This window comes from Dermacentor variabilis, chromosome 4 (genome assembly GCF_050947875.1).
Source record: "Dermacentor variabilis isolate Ectoservices chromosome 4, ASM5094787v1, whole genome shotgun sequence".
In the NCBI taxonomy this organism is placed as follows: domain Eukaryota; kingdom Metazoa; phylum Arthropoda; class Arachnida; order Ixodida; family Ixodidae; genus Dermacentor; species Dermacentor variabilis.
The window spans coordinates 35991041-36004963 of NC_134571.1; the positions used below are offsets into that span (position 1 = coordinate 35991041).

Genomic DNA, 13923 nt, shown 5'->3' on the forward strand with positions numbered 1-13923 from the left:
ATACAAGTGCAGCACTGTCACTAACCGCTAAACCTTTGTTGCGAACATTTTATCTGCCTCTGCGTGATAAACATGAAGGGAAGAAAAGGAGGGGGGTAAGTTAGTTGCGCATATTGGCAGAGTGAAAAGTACAACTTCCAACCTTATTACTCATGCGACATTTCGAGTCACTTTTTCATACTGCGCGCCCCACTTATTATAGGCGTAGGGGTTGACTCCGCAGGGATCCGGCTGTGGGTAAAGCTTGTAACTCGGTTAGTGAAAGAAGTTTGATTGAAGAAAACTGGGTAAGCTAAGAGAAAAAGAAAGTGCTCGAATCACTGCTTCGGAAATTGCGATATAGACACAACGAGAGTTCGCACGCTTACAGTGCAGTAAATTTGCCGTGCACGTTACGTACGCCATATAAAGCGCGACACACTCTTTTGACGAAAAACGCGGCTCGCATGTTGAAGGGCCGCAAGTTCCGGAGTATAGCAATGCGCCTGGTGACTAACCGGCACCACAGCATGCACCTCAAGTTTTCTGTCCCGCAAACTGGGTGCTTCCACACTTTTTACAGAGTGAAATTCGCTCATTCCGTGCAATCGCGTGTTTTGTTTAGCACTTGAGGGCACTGTACGTTGCGAATCCTCTCAGTTCTGCGTTTAGCGTTAACATATATTATGCGTCACGTACGTTGCGTCCGTGAATAGACCTAGAATAAAGCAGTAGTTATCAGTCACATGTGAAGTAGACCATAAATATGATCGCTTGGCACACAAGGAAGGACGGAAAGGAACAAGGGGAGCTCCAACTTTCGACTCTTTATTCTATATTGTATAACATGCAATATATACGCGCAGGCAACTGCGCGCCACGCAAGAACAGCTTCAATAGCGCGACACCCTAATCACAGCCGGCTATCAAAGAACCTTTTTTCTTCATGCAAGAGTAAAACTGATGTGTCGCTAGTACAAGACGAACCTCGCTCTTATATATGAAACGACTCTAACAATTCACGTTCCGCGGTGACCCTTCTTCTTCCAACAATCCGTATCTTGTCCAGTCGTGGCACACACGAATGTGAATTGCAGTGCTTAGGCAAATGTGCTCCGTCTTTACCTTTCATTGACAGTTCATGCTCCCGCGCACACTCATTTACGCATCGCCCATTCTGGCCGGCATATGTCTTACCGCAAGACGGCGGAAGGTATATGTCGGTCAGAATGGGCGATGCGTAAATGAGTGTGCGCGGGAGCATGAACTGTCAATGAAAGGTAAAGACGGAGCACATTTGCCTAAGCACTGCAATTCACATTCGTGTGTGCCACGACTGGACAAGATACGGATTGTTGGAAGAAGGGTCACCGCGGAACGTGAATTGTTAGAGTCGTTTCATATATAAGAGCGAGGTTCGTCTTGTACTAGCGACACATCAGTTTTACTCTTGCATGAAGAAAAAAGGTTCTTTGATAGCCGGCTGTGATTAGGGTGTCGCGCTATTGAAGCTGTTTTTGCGTGGCGCGCAGTTGCCTGCGCGTATATATTGCATGTTGTACAATATAGAATAAAGAGTCGAAAGTTGGCGCTCCCCTTGTTCCTTTCCATCGTTCCTTGTTAAAATTAACATATGGGGTTTTACGTGCCAAAACCACTTTCTGATTATGAGGCACGCCGTAGTGGAGGACTCTGGAAATTTCGACGTCCTGGGGTCTTTAACGTGCACCTAAATCTAAGTATACGGGGGTTCTCGCATTTCGCCCCCATCGAATTGCGACCGCCATGGCCGGGATTCGATCCCGCGACCTCGTGCTCAGCAGCCCAACTCCATAACCACTGAGCAACCACGGCGGGTCCGTCCTTCCTTGTGTGCCAAACGATCATATTTATTGTCTACTCAGCAATATGAACCGAGTAGCCCAGCAGCATGTACTTCTAGATGAGTCACTTGCACGGCCACCAAAAGCGAAAAAGCCAGCATAGATAAGCCAGTTCTACAGCGTAATCAGAGATTTACTTGAGACACATATATCACTTAAAGGGTCATGAAGGTAAACAATTAACCCCCAACTTAAAAGCTCACTTTTTCAAGAATGGCGTGGTTTTCTCTGGAGTGCCGCTTCGTGCGAATAAATTTTACCGTATTCTTTTTAGGTGACCTTAACCGACGCTGGAATTTATACTTGCTTCGTCAATAATACTTCTGGCTCGGACACCACTGACACTGAACTTCAAGTTACCGGTGAGTTCTTCTTTGTCTCTTTGTTCTCTTTGTGCTGCAATGGAATGTCAGGTCGATGCGACCGCGGCACGCTGATCTAGTCCTTCGACTCAACGCTATGAACACTCCACCAGACGTTATAGCGCTTCAGGAAACTAACGTAAGGAAAGGCGAATATCGATTGCCAGGCTTCGTGGGTGTCCACAGTAACACTCGATGCGCGGAACCAGCTTGTGGCTCTTTCCAGTGTGTGAAAGCGGCGCATACGCGCAATGCTTCAAAAGCATCAGTGTACATTCGGGCTGACTTGGACTTCGCACTTATTGACACAGACGGCATCTGTGACGATGAGTTTGAGTGCGTAGCTGTTACTGTGAGCCTCAGAGGTGTGTGTACGACGGTGGCTAGCATATACAACAGGCCTACACGTTCTTCCGATACCTCGGTACTTGAGTGCTTAGTGTCTCGGTGTGGTGCATCGTTTGTGTTATGCGGCGATTTTAATGCCCACCATCCACGATGGTGTAGCCATCCCCAAGACAATCGTGTGGCAGAGATTAACGAGATCATTATCAAGAACGATCTGCAAATACTGAATGACGGTTCACCTACATCTATAGTTAGAGGAAAGGAGCATTCCACTATAGACCTTGCGATATCAACGAGAGATGTGTGCTTAGCCTGGTCATGTGAACCCGACCCGTGGGGCTCAGACCACCTACCCATTTGGTTAACACCAACACATACTGCGGGTCGCCAGGATGTCGTTTATACAGTGACTAACTGGGACAAGTTCCGAAAGCAGATCTCAGAGGCACCATCTCAAGACAGCGTATTTAAACTTATGAGTGAGTGCTTACGAAAAGCTACAGTACAACGCAACGGAGTATCGGCAAACCGAATCCCGATCTAAAGCTAATCTAAAGCGATCTAAAGCGTCGAATAAGCGACGGCGCGCTTATAGACGGGCACAGCGCTCTAAACGACGCACCGACTGGACTATATACAATCGCATCGATGCAGCCATACGGCGGCATACAAAACAGCTTCGTCGCAAGAGCTGGGAAGCTTTGTGTAGTTCGTTGCATACTGAAAGTGGTTTTGGAAATGTATGGCGCATACTGGAAGGCTCTCCGCACTCCTGAAATCTGCATTGAGCATAGCGACTGGCCAGTCACCAAAAGTAATAGCGGAGGTATTTGCAGACATTTTCGTCTCTCCTGCATCCAGTGACACCACAATTAGCGACCTTCCTTCTTTGACAAGTCACAGCACCATAACCGCCTCCTACGGTCCAGCCTGCCAGATGGACGAGGCAGATTTCACTCTGGAGGAGCTGCGACACGCGCTGAGCCTCTCCAAACGCCGCACTGCTCCAGGCGAAGATGGTGTGACGTACCAAGCATTGCGGAACGTTGATAAGAGTTTCCATGACCGTATATTGAACGAGTATAATGAAGTATGGAGAACCGGTGTAATCCCTGCTGAATGGAAATCGTCCGTGGTAATACCAATTTTAAAGCCCGGGCGTCCTGCAAGGCACCTCAAGTCCTACCGACCAATTCCCTAACTTCAAATGTCATCACGTTAATGGAGCGCATGGTCTTGTTTCGTTTAGATGTCAGGCTAGAGGAGCTGAATTTTTTCCCTGATGTCATGAGTGGCTTTCGTCGCCGCCGTTCGGCTCTGGACAGCATATCAGACCTTGTCTCAGCACTTGAATTTGCTAAAAAAACAAGCATTCCGCCTACATGCTCTCCCTAGACATACAGCAAGCTTTCGATTCAGTTCCGCATAAGGCGATTATTTTCGCTCTTGCAACCGCGGGAATTTCGGGTCGTCTGCTCCAATTTGTGCTTAATTTTCTATCGGAGTGCCGGATGAAAGTGCGTGTCGGAGGAGTAACTAGCGAATACCGAAATGTGAAGTGCGGTGTGCCACAGGGCAGCGTATTATCGCCGCTTTTGTTTAACACCGTACTCGCCGCACTTCGAAGTCGTTTGCCTCGGGACACTGACTTCCCTGTGAACATAGCTGTCTACACAGATGACATTGCTCTGTGGATAAGCGGCCTTTCGCACTTTGGTCCGCGGCTTCGTGCAAGCTTGCAAAGAGCTCTCAACGCTACTTCGGAGTACTTGGGTGAAGTTGGCCTGCTCATATCACCTGCCAAGTCGGCTGCAATAGCATATCACCCTAAACAACGCGCTCGCCGAACAATGAGCCGACTGTATCTTGAAGAAACGCCTATAAACTGGGTGCGACAACACCGTTATTTGGGGTTAATTGTGGATGATCGCATCTCTTGGCGTCCTGCCATTAAATCTGTACGACGCAAATCGCACTCAAATTCGCACTCGACGCAAATTAGCGTAAAGTAAGCAATATAAACATTTTTGAATGCCTCAACTAATACACGTTGTGTCCTCAAGTCTGCAAGTGTTTTCTTTCCAGCTCAACAATTCCAGCCGTGTTCTACTGAGCGTAAATGTATTCCTTACTCGTCAGTTGAACTGTAGTGCTGAAGGGACTCTTCCGAAATTGTGCCGTACTAGTTGGAAAAAAATGCAATCCAAAAGGGGGTGTTCCTGATGGAAGAGAGAGGATGTTCCAGCACTTTCTTTCCAGTGTCTTGTTCTTAGTTCACTTTTTCAAGGAACACGCGTTTTTCTTTAAAATGCAAGCGGAAAGCTTTCTTGGCGACTGCGATAGTCAATCACTGCATATATGAAGCGTACGCAGTCACTAAAGTTTTGAAACAGTGCACTAAACCAAATCACACGCGATGAACTAAGTGCGCGCGCCTTTTCTAACGCTCCTGTTCAAGCACTGCACCGATTCTATTGTTTTCAAGCTGCACCGCTTGAAGCACACGTATAGGCCACGCAGAAAGAAGCCCGTCGTTCGCTAGATTAGGACGAGCAAACTCGCGACCCACGGAGCAGACGAGCCCCAACACGTATATAAAAGAAAGGCACAAGCTCGTACTATGAAGCGGAAAGCCCTGCTAAGCCTCCTTCCAAGCGTCAACTTTCAATAAACCTTCCCACTTCTCTGACTAAGAAAAGAAAAGCAGCAACGCGACAACCAGAAAGAAAAAGAAGTTCCTCAGAGAAGAAAACAATCGCGCGCTTGAAGTTTCTGCCACGGTGTACTGTTTTCGACAAGACCGAGGACGTTTGCAAAATGTTTTCTCGTCAAGTATAGTGTACAAATAAGCAAGAAAGCAGGCAACTCTGTGATACTTTTTTCCCCATCTCTTTTTTGCCTGTGTTATACGCAGATGCTTAGGCGCGCATGAAGAGTAAAACAATCCAAAGCCTCCATTGTTCTGCTGGGACGCACATAGCCGACAACGTTGACGGTGAAGAGAAGAAAGAGGGGAAAAAGCTTATCGGACACTCATTTGCAAGGCAGATGGTGTCGTGACACTGTGCTGTCTTTATTATTATATGTACTCGGCGGGCCCGAAGAGCATCTGACCAAGCCGTGGTTTCCTTGTGTGTATTTCGGCTCGTCGCCGCATCGCTGCATTGCTTTTTGTTTCCCTCGGGAAGTGGCAACATCGCGAAGCAGTTGACGCTGACGTGGGCCGTGCGTTTAGGCAATGTTCACGCGACTGTGCCAGTTCTCTGACGCGTGAAACGCACTTTGACACAAAGAGCGGGAAGACCGTCGGATGCCTCGACGAGCTCCTCAGTACAAGGTGCACGCAGCGGCAGATCTCCGCTCGTTTAAACGATGCCGTCTCTAACTGCATAGTATTGCTGAAAACGTTGCGGGCGTAGCCGGAACACAGAAGGTGCAGGATTTCACTGGAAGAAACAATGACATTTTTGCAAGTAGATGAACATGCTGGAAAATATTTTGTCGTCGGCTTCTTCACGAACTATAATTGAATGATCGCGGACCGATAATGTGAGCTCAAATGATGACGGAAACTTAAACTAATCTTGCACTTACAAATCTAACACAAACTTAAAGCTAATTTAATAATAATAATAATAATAATAATAATAATAATAATAATAATAATAATAATAATAATAATAATAATAATAATAATAATAATAGAAACTGCAAGAAAACTTCATATTCCGAAGTTATTTCGAGTTCCACATGCACAGGTCACTAAGACCACGAACGGAAGACAGTCAGAGGCATAAATATTCGACAGATTCTGTATGAACCAATCGAGAAGGGGGGGTTGGGGGGGGGCAGGTATCAGCGCACGCTTGAACTAGATACGGAGGTTTCCGGTGTCGGAATAGAAAGACCACTGCACATTTCTGCAGAAATTGCTTTGTTGCGAGCCAGAATAAAAATTATATATCTGCTAAAATTGATTTCTGTGGACAGGCGACTTAACCGCAGCTAACCGTCTAGTCAAGTGCATTGTTTTTAAGCGCACACGCTTTGGAAAAACCACTATATGCTGCTTAAAGACTATAAGACAATAGACGATATGCAAAACCTACAAGTGCGTTTCACAGCATACTTCGTTTGAAATAATCAATATGTCGCACGTCAGTTTAGGATCGTAATTAAGGTGGCAACCTGCGGGTCGATGCCGTAATTTTCGCCGCCCTCCTTTAATCCTACCGTACAAAACACGTACGTGTCGCGGCTTTAACAATGCTAACACAGCTTACAGGTCAGGCTTTACATGGCTTATATCTTTGAGCTTTTCCTTCGCTTTTTCTGTATTCAGACCTTTTCTGTAACAGAAAATTAAGTAAAGTGAAATGAAGCATGGCTATGTCAGTTAGGCTGCGTTAGACGGGTACGACAGTCTGCTTACGTAATTTCGCATATCGTCCATTACAACCAATGGAAGTAGTTTTATGGGTAAAACTGATAAGACTGATAAAATATATAAAACCAGAAAAACTACTCGATGACTAGGCCCGGCGCTGCAGGATACTACTGACTCCTGAATGACCAATGGATTTGTTGTTAACTTTCATTTGAACACTTATGTTCCCGGTACTCCTCTGTCGTTTAGTTGTTGCACGCCGCGCACTGTACACAGACCGCGCAGTTTTAGTTGTCTGGTGGTTTGATTGTTTCTGTATTCACTCTGCATTCACGAGCCGTAAGCTGGCCGGTTTGCCAGGCTCCGCACAAAACCTTAAAAGATCCCTAAACAGTTCTGGTCATTTTGAGCTGACAAGCGCAGTGCATACAGCGCAATCTCGCGATCGTGTCTGCAAAGTATTACTACTCACCGTGAGAAGAGCTGGAATTTCACACCAAATGCCGTGCGTCCGTCTCCTCGCGGCCGCCGCGCTCCCAGCCGGAGGGTCGACGTCAATCGCACAAGCGCGCCTACGTAGATGCAGTGCTGTGACGTCGCTCAGAGTGACACGTGACTTCGAGAATCATTAAAGGCAAGATTAGTTATTTGTTTGATATGTTGCTTCAGTAGACGATTTGAAGTTTAGATAAATAATGAAATCTGCCAAGCGAATATGTGCGAGTATTTGTTTTACTCCGTGTCGTAGCAGGAGGGACGCACTTCCGCTTCGCCTACTTGTCCTCACGTCGTGCAGCCGTGCGCGCAGAAAACGAAGCTATCTGCCATTTTCTGCTTGGTTCCGATTCGCGACCGTACTTTTTTTATCAGCTTCCGTCTGCCTCAGCGCTCGTGACTGTGGCACTGACTTGCAGCGCTATACTCCGTTTCAGACATCACGTGCAACGCTACGGAAGCTACGCAAGTAGTTCGACCACAATAATTTATCACTCCACGCGTTCTCTCAATGCTTCGCTACGCATCAACGACGTTTCCTACAACAAAGAGCAACTGATCTACAAACACAAAGAGCAAATTGATCTAAAACAACCCATTCGCAGCTGTATACCACAGTTGCTTTATTTCTAAGGATTAAAGCTTTCTTTCATTCAATACTGACCTTACGTAAAGAAGAGCACCGCAGAATCGTGATAAAAAAACGTCGAACTATTTACAAGTGCGATGGCAGCCACTGAAGGAGTATCTCTAGCTTCCACAGCGTTGCACCTGATCTGTGAAACGGAGTATAATCAGGTATTCTCGTGCAGAGCGCGTAAAATCGTGCGCTGCGCCAATCGAGACAAACGCAACAGCTCGCGCGCTAGACCGTCACTGGAAGTGCGCCACTGCCACTCAGCAAAAGCACGAGAGAGAGAAAATTAATAATGGCGGCCTGGGCCCGTGACGCATCCGTCACGCGATCCTGCGTCTACGGGAGATCGCAGGGAAGGAATTACACTTGCGGAGCCTAGACGGGGGCAAGTGGAGAGAGTGGCTACGTTGGCGTTGACGCTCGCCTCCTGAAATAATGGGTATGCAGCACTTTAAATATCTCTATACTTGCTGCTAAAAAAATTAATCTGAAAGTTATTGCAGTAAAACGCTCCTTAGAGGGCACGTAACGACTTCCAGCGTGGGACCAAAATTTGCGACATGGCCTGGTATTTGATGCTTCAGCAGGCTGGCTCAAGCGTTCTGTAATACGACCAACGTACAATAAATAAACTTTTTCGTCTAATATATTTCACGTCCTCCCTTTCATTCTTCTCGCCGGTTCGTGGCTCCGCCCGATGACATCAGCGCCACTCTCGGTGACGGTGCTGCCGCGCAACCAGAAGGTGGACGTCGGCAAGTCGGCCACCTTCAACTGCTCGGTGAGCGGTTTCCCCGTGAACGGCGTCGAGTGGTACCGCAACCAGCGGCCGCTGCTGCGCGGAGTGAGCCACGCACCGTACAGCGTCACCGTGGTACCCGTGCGCCGCGAGGACCGCGGCGTGTACCAGTGCTACGCGTTCAACGACCAGTCCTCGGCCCAGGGCGCCGCGGAGCTCACGCTCGCCGGTGAGCTTTCCGGCGGCGAATTCCGCTAGGCCGGCGATGTCACTTATTGGTCGGACGCTAAACGGAAAAGATAAGTTGAGCTGTGTTGATAACTAACCCTTTTACGATACCGATAAAGCCACTCTTACTCTGGGAAGAGGGTTGGTAAACCAGATACGACGCAAAAACGAAAGACGGGTGGCGACGCCGCCGGGAAGTTCCCGCACCAGATCGCCGTGACGTCACGGGTTTTGATGGCGTCTACCCTGGCCTGGTTAAGTTGTTATCGATAAAGATTGACAACCATGTGCACTCTAAGAGAGCCAGAGAACAGAATTTAGCGAGTTTGAAAATACCTTTACTGAGCTACAACTTCCCGAATACGAAAAGATAATGTAGAATCCGTGAAGTCGTACTGGTTTACCGCCACTGAGATTTCGGCACGAAATTAAGGAAGCGAATTATTGGCCTTCATTCTTCTCTAGTAATAATCAACCTCCTACCGGGAAATGAAAGAAAATAAATTTTTAGAGTATGCGTTTCGGGCAGTCTGAACTAATTAGGTATTTCTCACAATGCGTTGGCGGGCTAGTTGGTGCGAATCCATGAATACTTTGTTTAGCACAAAACGACAGGCACAAGAAAGACGACAGGTCAAGGCGCCTTGTCCTGTCGTCTTTCTTGTGCCTGTCGTTTTGCGCTAAACAATGTATTCAGATATTTCTCAAAAACGTCTCTTTAAAGTGTAAATTGCAGACCTTGCGCGGGTAGAGACGAAATGATTTGCTCTAATTCTAGAATGGGCTCAATTTAGCTCAAAGGTTTGCATTGCTTTTTGTCATTTATTTTTTACATTTCTTCGGTAGATCGGCTTAGCTGGCGAGATCAAGCAACTTCAATCTTCACTATCATATTTCTTGCCCTTACAGGCCAAGATCACGTCCTTTTCTCACCCTTCATTTCCTTTAATCGCCATCCTCCTCGTCATAGGACTTTCCGCCTCGATTACTTCCCTAACCCCGGACATCATGTAGACTGTTATGCTCCCGGCGACAGAATTCTTTCTCTTCAATGTATAACAAGTGGTGTCCAAATGCACGACTCATAGGGTGGCACCTTGTACATCCTAAATGTGGATCTTAAAGGCTACGCTTCTGCTGGTTGAATGCGGTAGAAGCGTTATTGGGAGCCAGTCACAGACGTCGAGTTTTAGACACTACCTGTTCTCTCTGTCTCTGTACGTGTCATGTGGTACATATTTCAGGTATAGATTTTCTGTGAACTATTTGGGAATGTGGTCTAACTGTATCAAGTAATTTTTTTTTTCTCATGTTCCCAGAGGAAACATCATTTTGCCATTTTTTTGCACTGCTACAGAGGAAAAGAATCGTCACGCACGATGCCGACTTCCAGTACAAACACATTGATTTATTAAGTGCTCAAAAAGTGCTCTCGTGAGCGTGAACGCAGCTCTCTAGGACAGTCCGATTTCAAGCAAGATTTTTGACTTTATATATATATATATATATATATATATATATATATATATATATATATATATATATATATATATATATATATATATATATATATATATATATATATATATATATATATATATATATGTGTGTGTGAGTGTGTGTATGTGTGTCGGTGTGTGTGTGTGTGTGAAAGTGCAACGTATGTCCTGGCACGGTAGTGAAACCATCAAGTCATTCGGGCACTTATGCAGCAGTCGGCACAGCAAGAAGTTCCATAAACGGTGCTGTCTATTGAGGCTTTTCATTATTTTCATTTTCACACTGCACTTCATAAACCCCATTACCTGAAGTTTTTTGTTACTCTTTCTAATGCAGTCCATTCATTCTTCTTTTTTTTTTTTCGAAAGCATCAGCAATGCCTGACTCAACCTACGCGAACAGTGCTAAGTGAGCAGGGGCCCTATAACCTAAAACTATTCCAATATGTTTCTATTCCAATTTCCTGACGTCAAATTTGCGTAACCACCGACGCAAGCACCGGGAGGTCACCCGCAAGGTTGTCTGAATAGACCAATCAAATGCTCTCCTCGTTCATAGGAGGTCACTTTTGTTTGCTTGAAAAACGAATAACATTGCCTACACTTAACGGCTTGTCCTATCTAATTGGCTGACAAGAGGCGAGGAGAACGCTCAAGTGGAGAGGGATTCACTGAGGCAGAGCCAGTGCACTGAAAATCGATAACCGCATGAAGAGGGTGGTGCCGGCGTCTGCGATTGGTCGGCTTTCCCTTACTTAGCTTGCGGTGGCTGGTCGAAAATCGCGGCGGCATGAAACGGAAGCTTAAGAATGACGCTAAAATTGACCCTCAGCAAAAAAGAGTGGGCAGAATGAGGTAGTAAACGTGCCGAAAGTGTTTGAAAACGTCACACGGCCACGCAAGGAGATTTATTACATGCAAATACACCCATGCTCTCCGGCAGATGCGAGTAGCCAGTGTCTCAGCAATCGGCGGCAGCCATCTTTTAATCCTTTCGGAACGGGGCAGCCTGCGGCTATTCCGAAAAAAATTCAGTTTTGTTCGGCATATCAATGCTTCTTTATCGCGTACACGTCACTTTGATGCGGCGAGTTTGTGCGGTTTTGTGACGTCGCGTGACAGGCAGGTGAAGTGGGTGCAGCCCGAAAACTTTTTACCAATAGCCGAGGGCTAATGGGGAAAAGGGGTCGAATAAGCAATAATCGTTTTTCTTTTTTCTGTCAAAGCATGCATAATCAGTGTGTACACATCATATCAGATGGGGAGGTATCGCGGTTTTCGTGACGTTGCGTGACAGAGAGGTGAAGTAGGAGGTGATCGAAAGAAGTTTTTGACCAATCGTGGAGGGCTGATAGCAGAATTGGAATAGAAAAGTTTGGAATAGTTTTACGCTATAGCGCCCCAGCTGTACGCACCCTGAAGTTACCGATGAGCTGTTGGCTATTGAGCTTCCTTTTGGTGCTGCACCATTCGTTTCTTGTCACGTATTCTCTAAGGTGCCACTTCACACTAGTAGTTGAAGTTACCAGTATACACTACACTCAGCAAACCTTTTTGACACAATAGACTAAACCAGTTTTGTAGGCCCACTGTGTGTTTCGTATAGCTAAATTTCTAAACACTCGCATTCATCTGTATTTCCAACTTGTGTTTCTCACACCCAACCCGTAGGCCTACGACGCCTCGTTTGATGACTCTGGTAACGAGGAGACTCCTCAGCACCTTTTCTGTGACTGTCCTCGCTATAATTTACAGAGGCGATCGCTCGCAATCGCGATAGCGTGCTTTGACCAAGGGTCCCTAACAGAGCAACTTATTTTAAAATGCCGCCATCACAAGTCATCGCAGCAGGGTGCGACGAGGGCACTGTTGCAGTTTTTAAAGGCAACAGAATTGGACAAGCGGCTGTAGCCCGAACAGATGTTTATATTGCTACAAGTGCTACTGTGCTGTGCGGTGACAGTATGCGGCGACAGTGACCGACTGTGATTGTATGTCTATGCTCCTTTCTTTCTTTATCTCCCCTTTGTTATCACTTTACCTCCCCCTCCCCTCTCTCTCCAGCGTAGGGTAGCAAACCGGATCTTCCCGTCGGGTTATCCTCCCTGCCTTTCCCCTTTCCTCTGTCTCTCTCTCACACCCCTCCCGCTTCCCTGGGCTGCTACGCTCTCTCTTCTCGCGAACCTTCGATCGATGCATTTTATTTTTGTTTTCATGCTTACGCTTCGCGACTGACTCGCACGCACGCACACCGACTTGCGGTCTCCTGCAGATGACCCGCCCGTCCTGCGCGAGACCTTCTCGGAGCGCACCCTGTCGCCGGGCCCATCCATATCCCTCAAGTGCATCGCGGCCGGCCGACCACTTCCCCAGGTCAGATTGACAGCGTTCTCGTTCAGCCTCTGTGACGCCACCGTCACCGGACGTCGGCGTATATCGATCGACCAGTTCTGCTTGTCATTCGCGCTCCTCTTGACTGTGTAAGCGCACGTGAACCTGTCGTTCGAAGCAGCCGCGCCGGTCGGCCGGCCGTGAATGGAAAAGAAACAGACTCCGTCTCGATGGCCTGCCTGCAGTTTTTCTCCTGGTAATTTCCCGAAGGAAAACCATCTAGTTCTCGCTTAACGTCGCAAGAGTCAATATTTGCTTGGAACTGTAGTGTTTGTAGCCTGCAGACGGCTGCTCGAGAGCGTTTTCTTGTCGGCCGATCCTTCAGCGGGACCAGGGAGTTCGCCGGGGCCAAACTTACCGCCGCTTCCAACGCTACAGACGTGCTTTAGCGACTTCATTTTTGCGTTTTGATCCTTTCAGAGCGTAGTCTGTAACCATGAAAAAAGGTTCCAAAATTAACTTAAATTATGTTGCTTTACGCGCCAAAACCACGATCTGATTATGAGGCACGCCGTAGTGGGGGACTCAGGAATAATTTTTACCACCTGAGGTTCCTTAACGTGAACCTAAATCGAAGTACACAATAGTTCTCGCATTTCGCCCCTATGGAAATGTGGCCGCCGTGGCCGGTATTGTGTCCCGCTACCTCGTTCTTAGCGGCCTAACAGTAAGCAACCACGGCGGGTAACAAAAAGTTTCGTCGCATTTGTTAACTGGTTCGTGACTTACCAAACTAACCTTACTGGCTGGCACGTGCAGCATGTAATGTAATGGGGCTTCATGTGTCATTGGCGAACTAGTTCCCGATTTCAAAATGCCTCAAACTTTTGGTCCTCTACAAAGAGGTCCGCGAAAGCGTGGTCACGCATTTAGTATCGACGTCTATGACAACGACCGGGCCTCTAAGTGGGCAGGCAATTGGCACATGTTCATTACCGACTGGACTTTGTGTTAGTCGGCATACCGCGAGAAAAG

At 47.0% G+C, this 13923-nt stretch overlaps 1 protein-coding gene across 1 annotated transcript in view; it reads left to right on the plus strand.

Moving 5' to 3' along the window:
• Positions 1-13923, plus strand: part of LOC142578184 (cell adhesion molecule Dscam1-like) — a 106965-nt gene that overhangs the window by 44197 nt on the left and 48845 nt on the right. The window contains exons 5-7 of the mRNA XM_075687585.1: positions 2137-2224; positions 8799-9059; positions 12830-12930. Coding sequence (XP_075543700.1) covers positions 2137-2224; positions 8799-9059; positions 12830-12930 — 450 coding nt within the window. The remainder of the gene's footprint in view (positions 1-2136; positions 2225-8798; positions 9060-12829; positions 12931-13923) is intronic.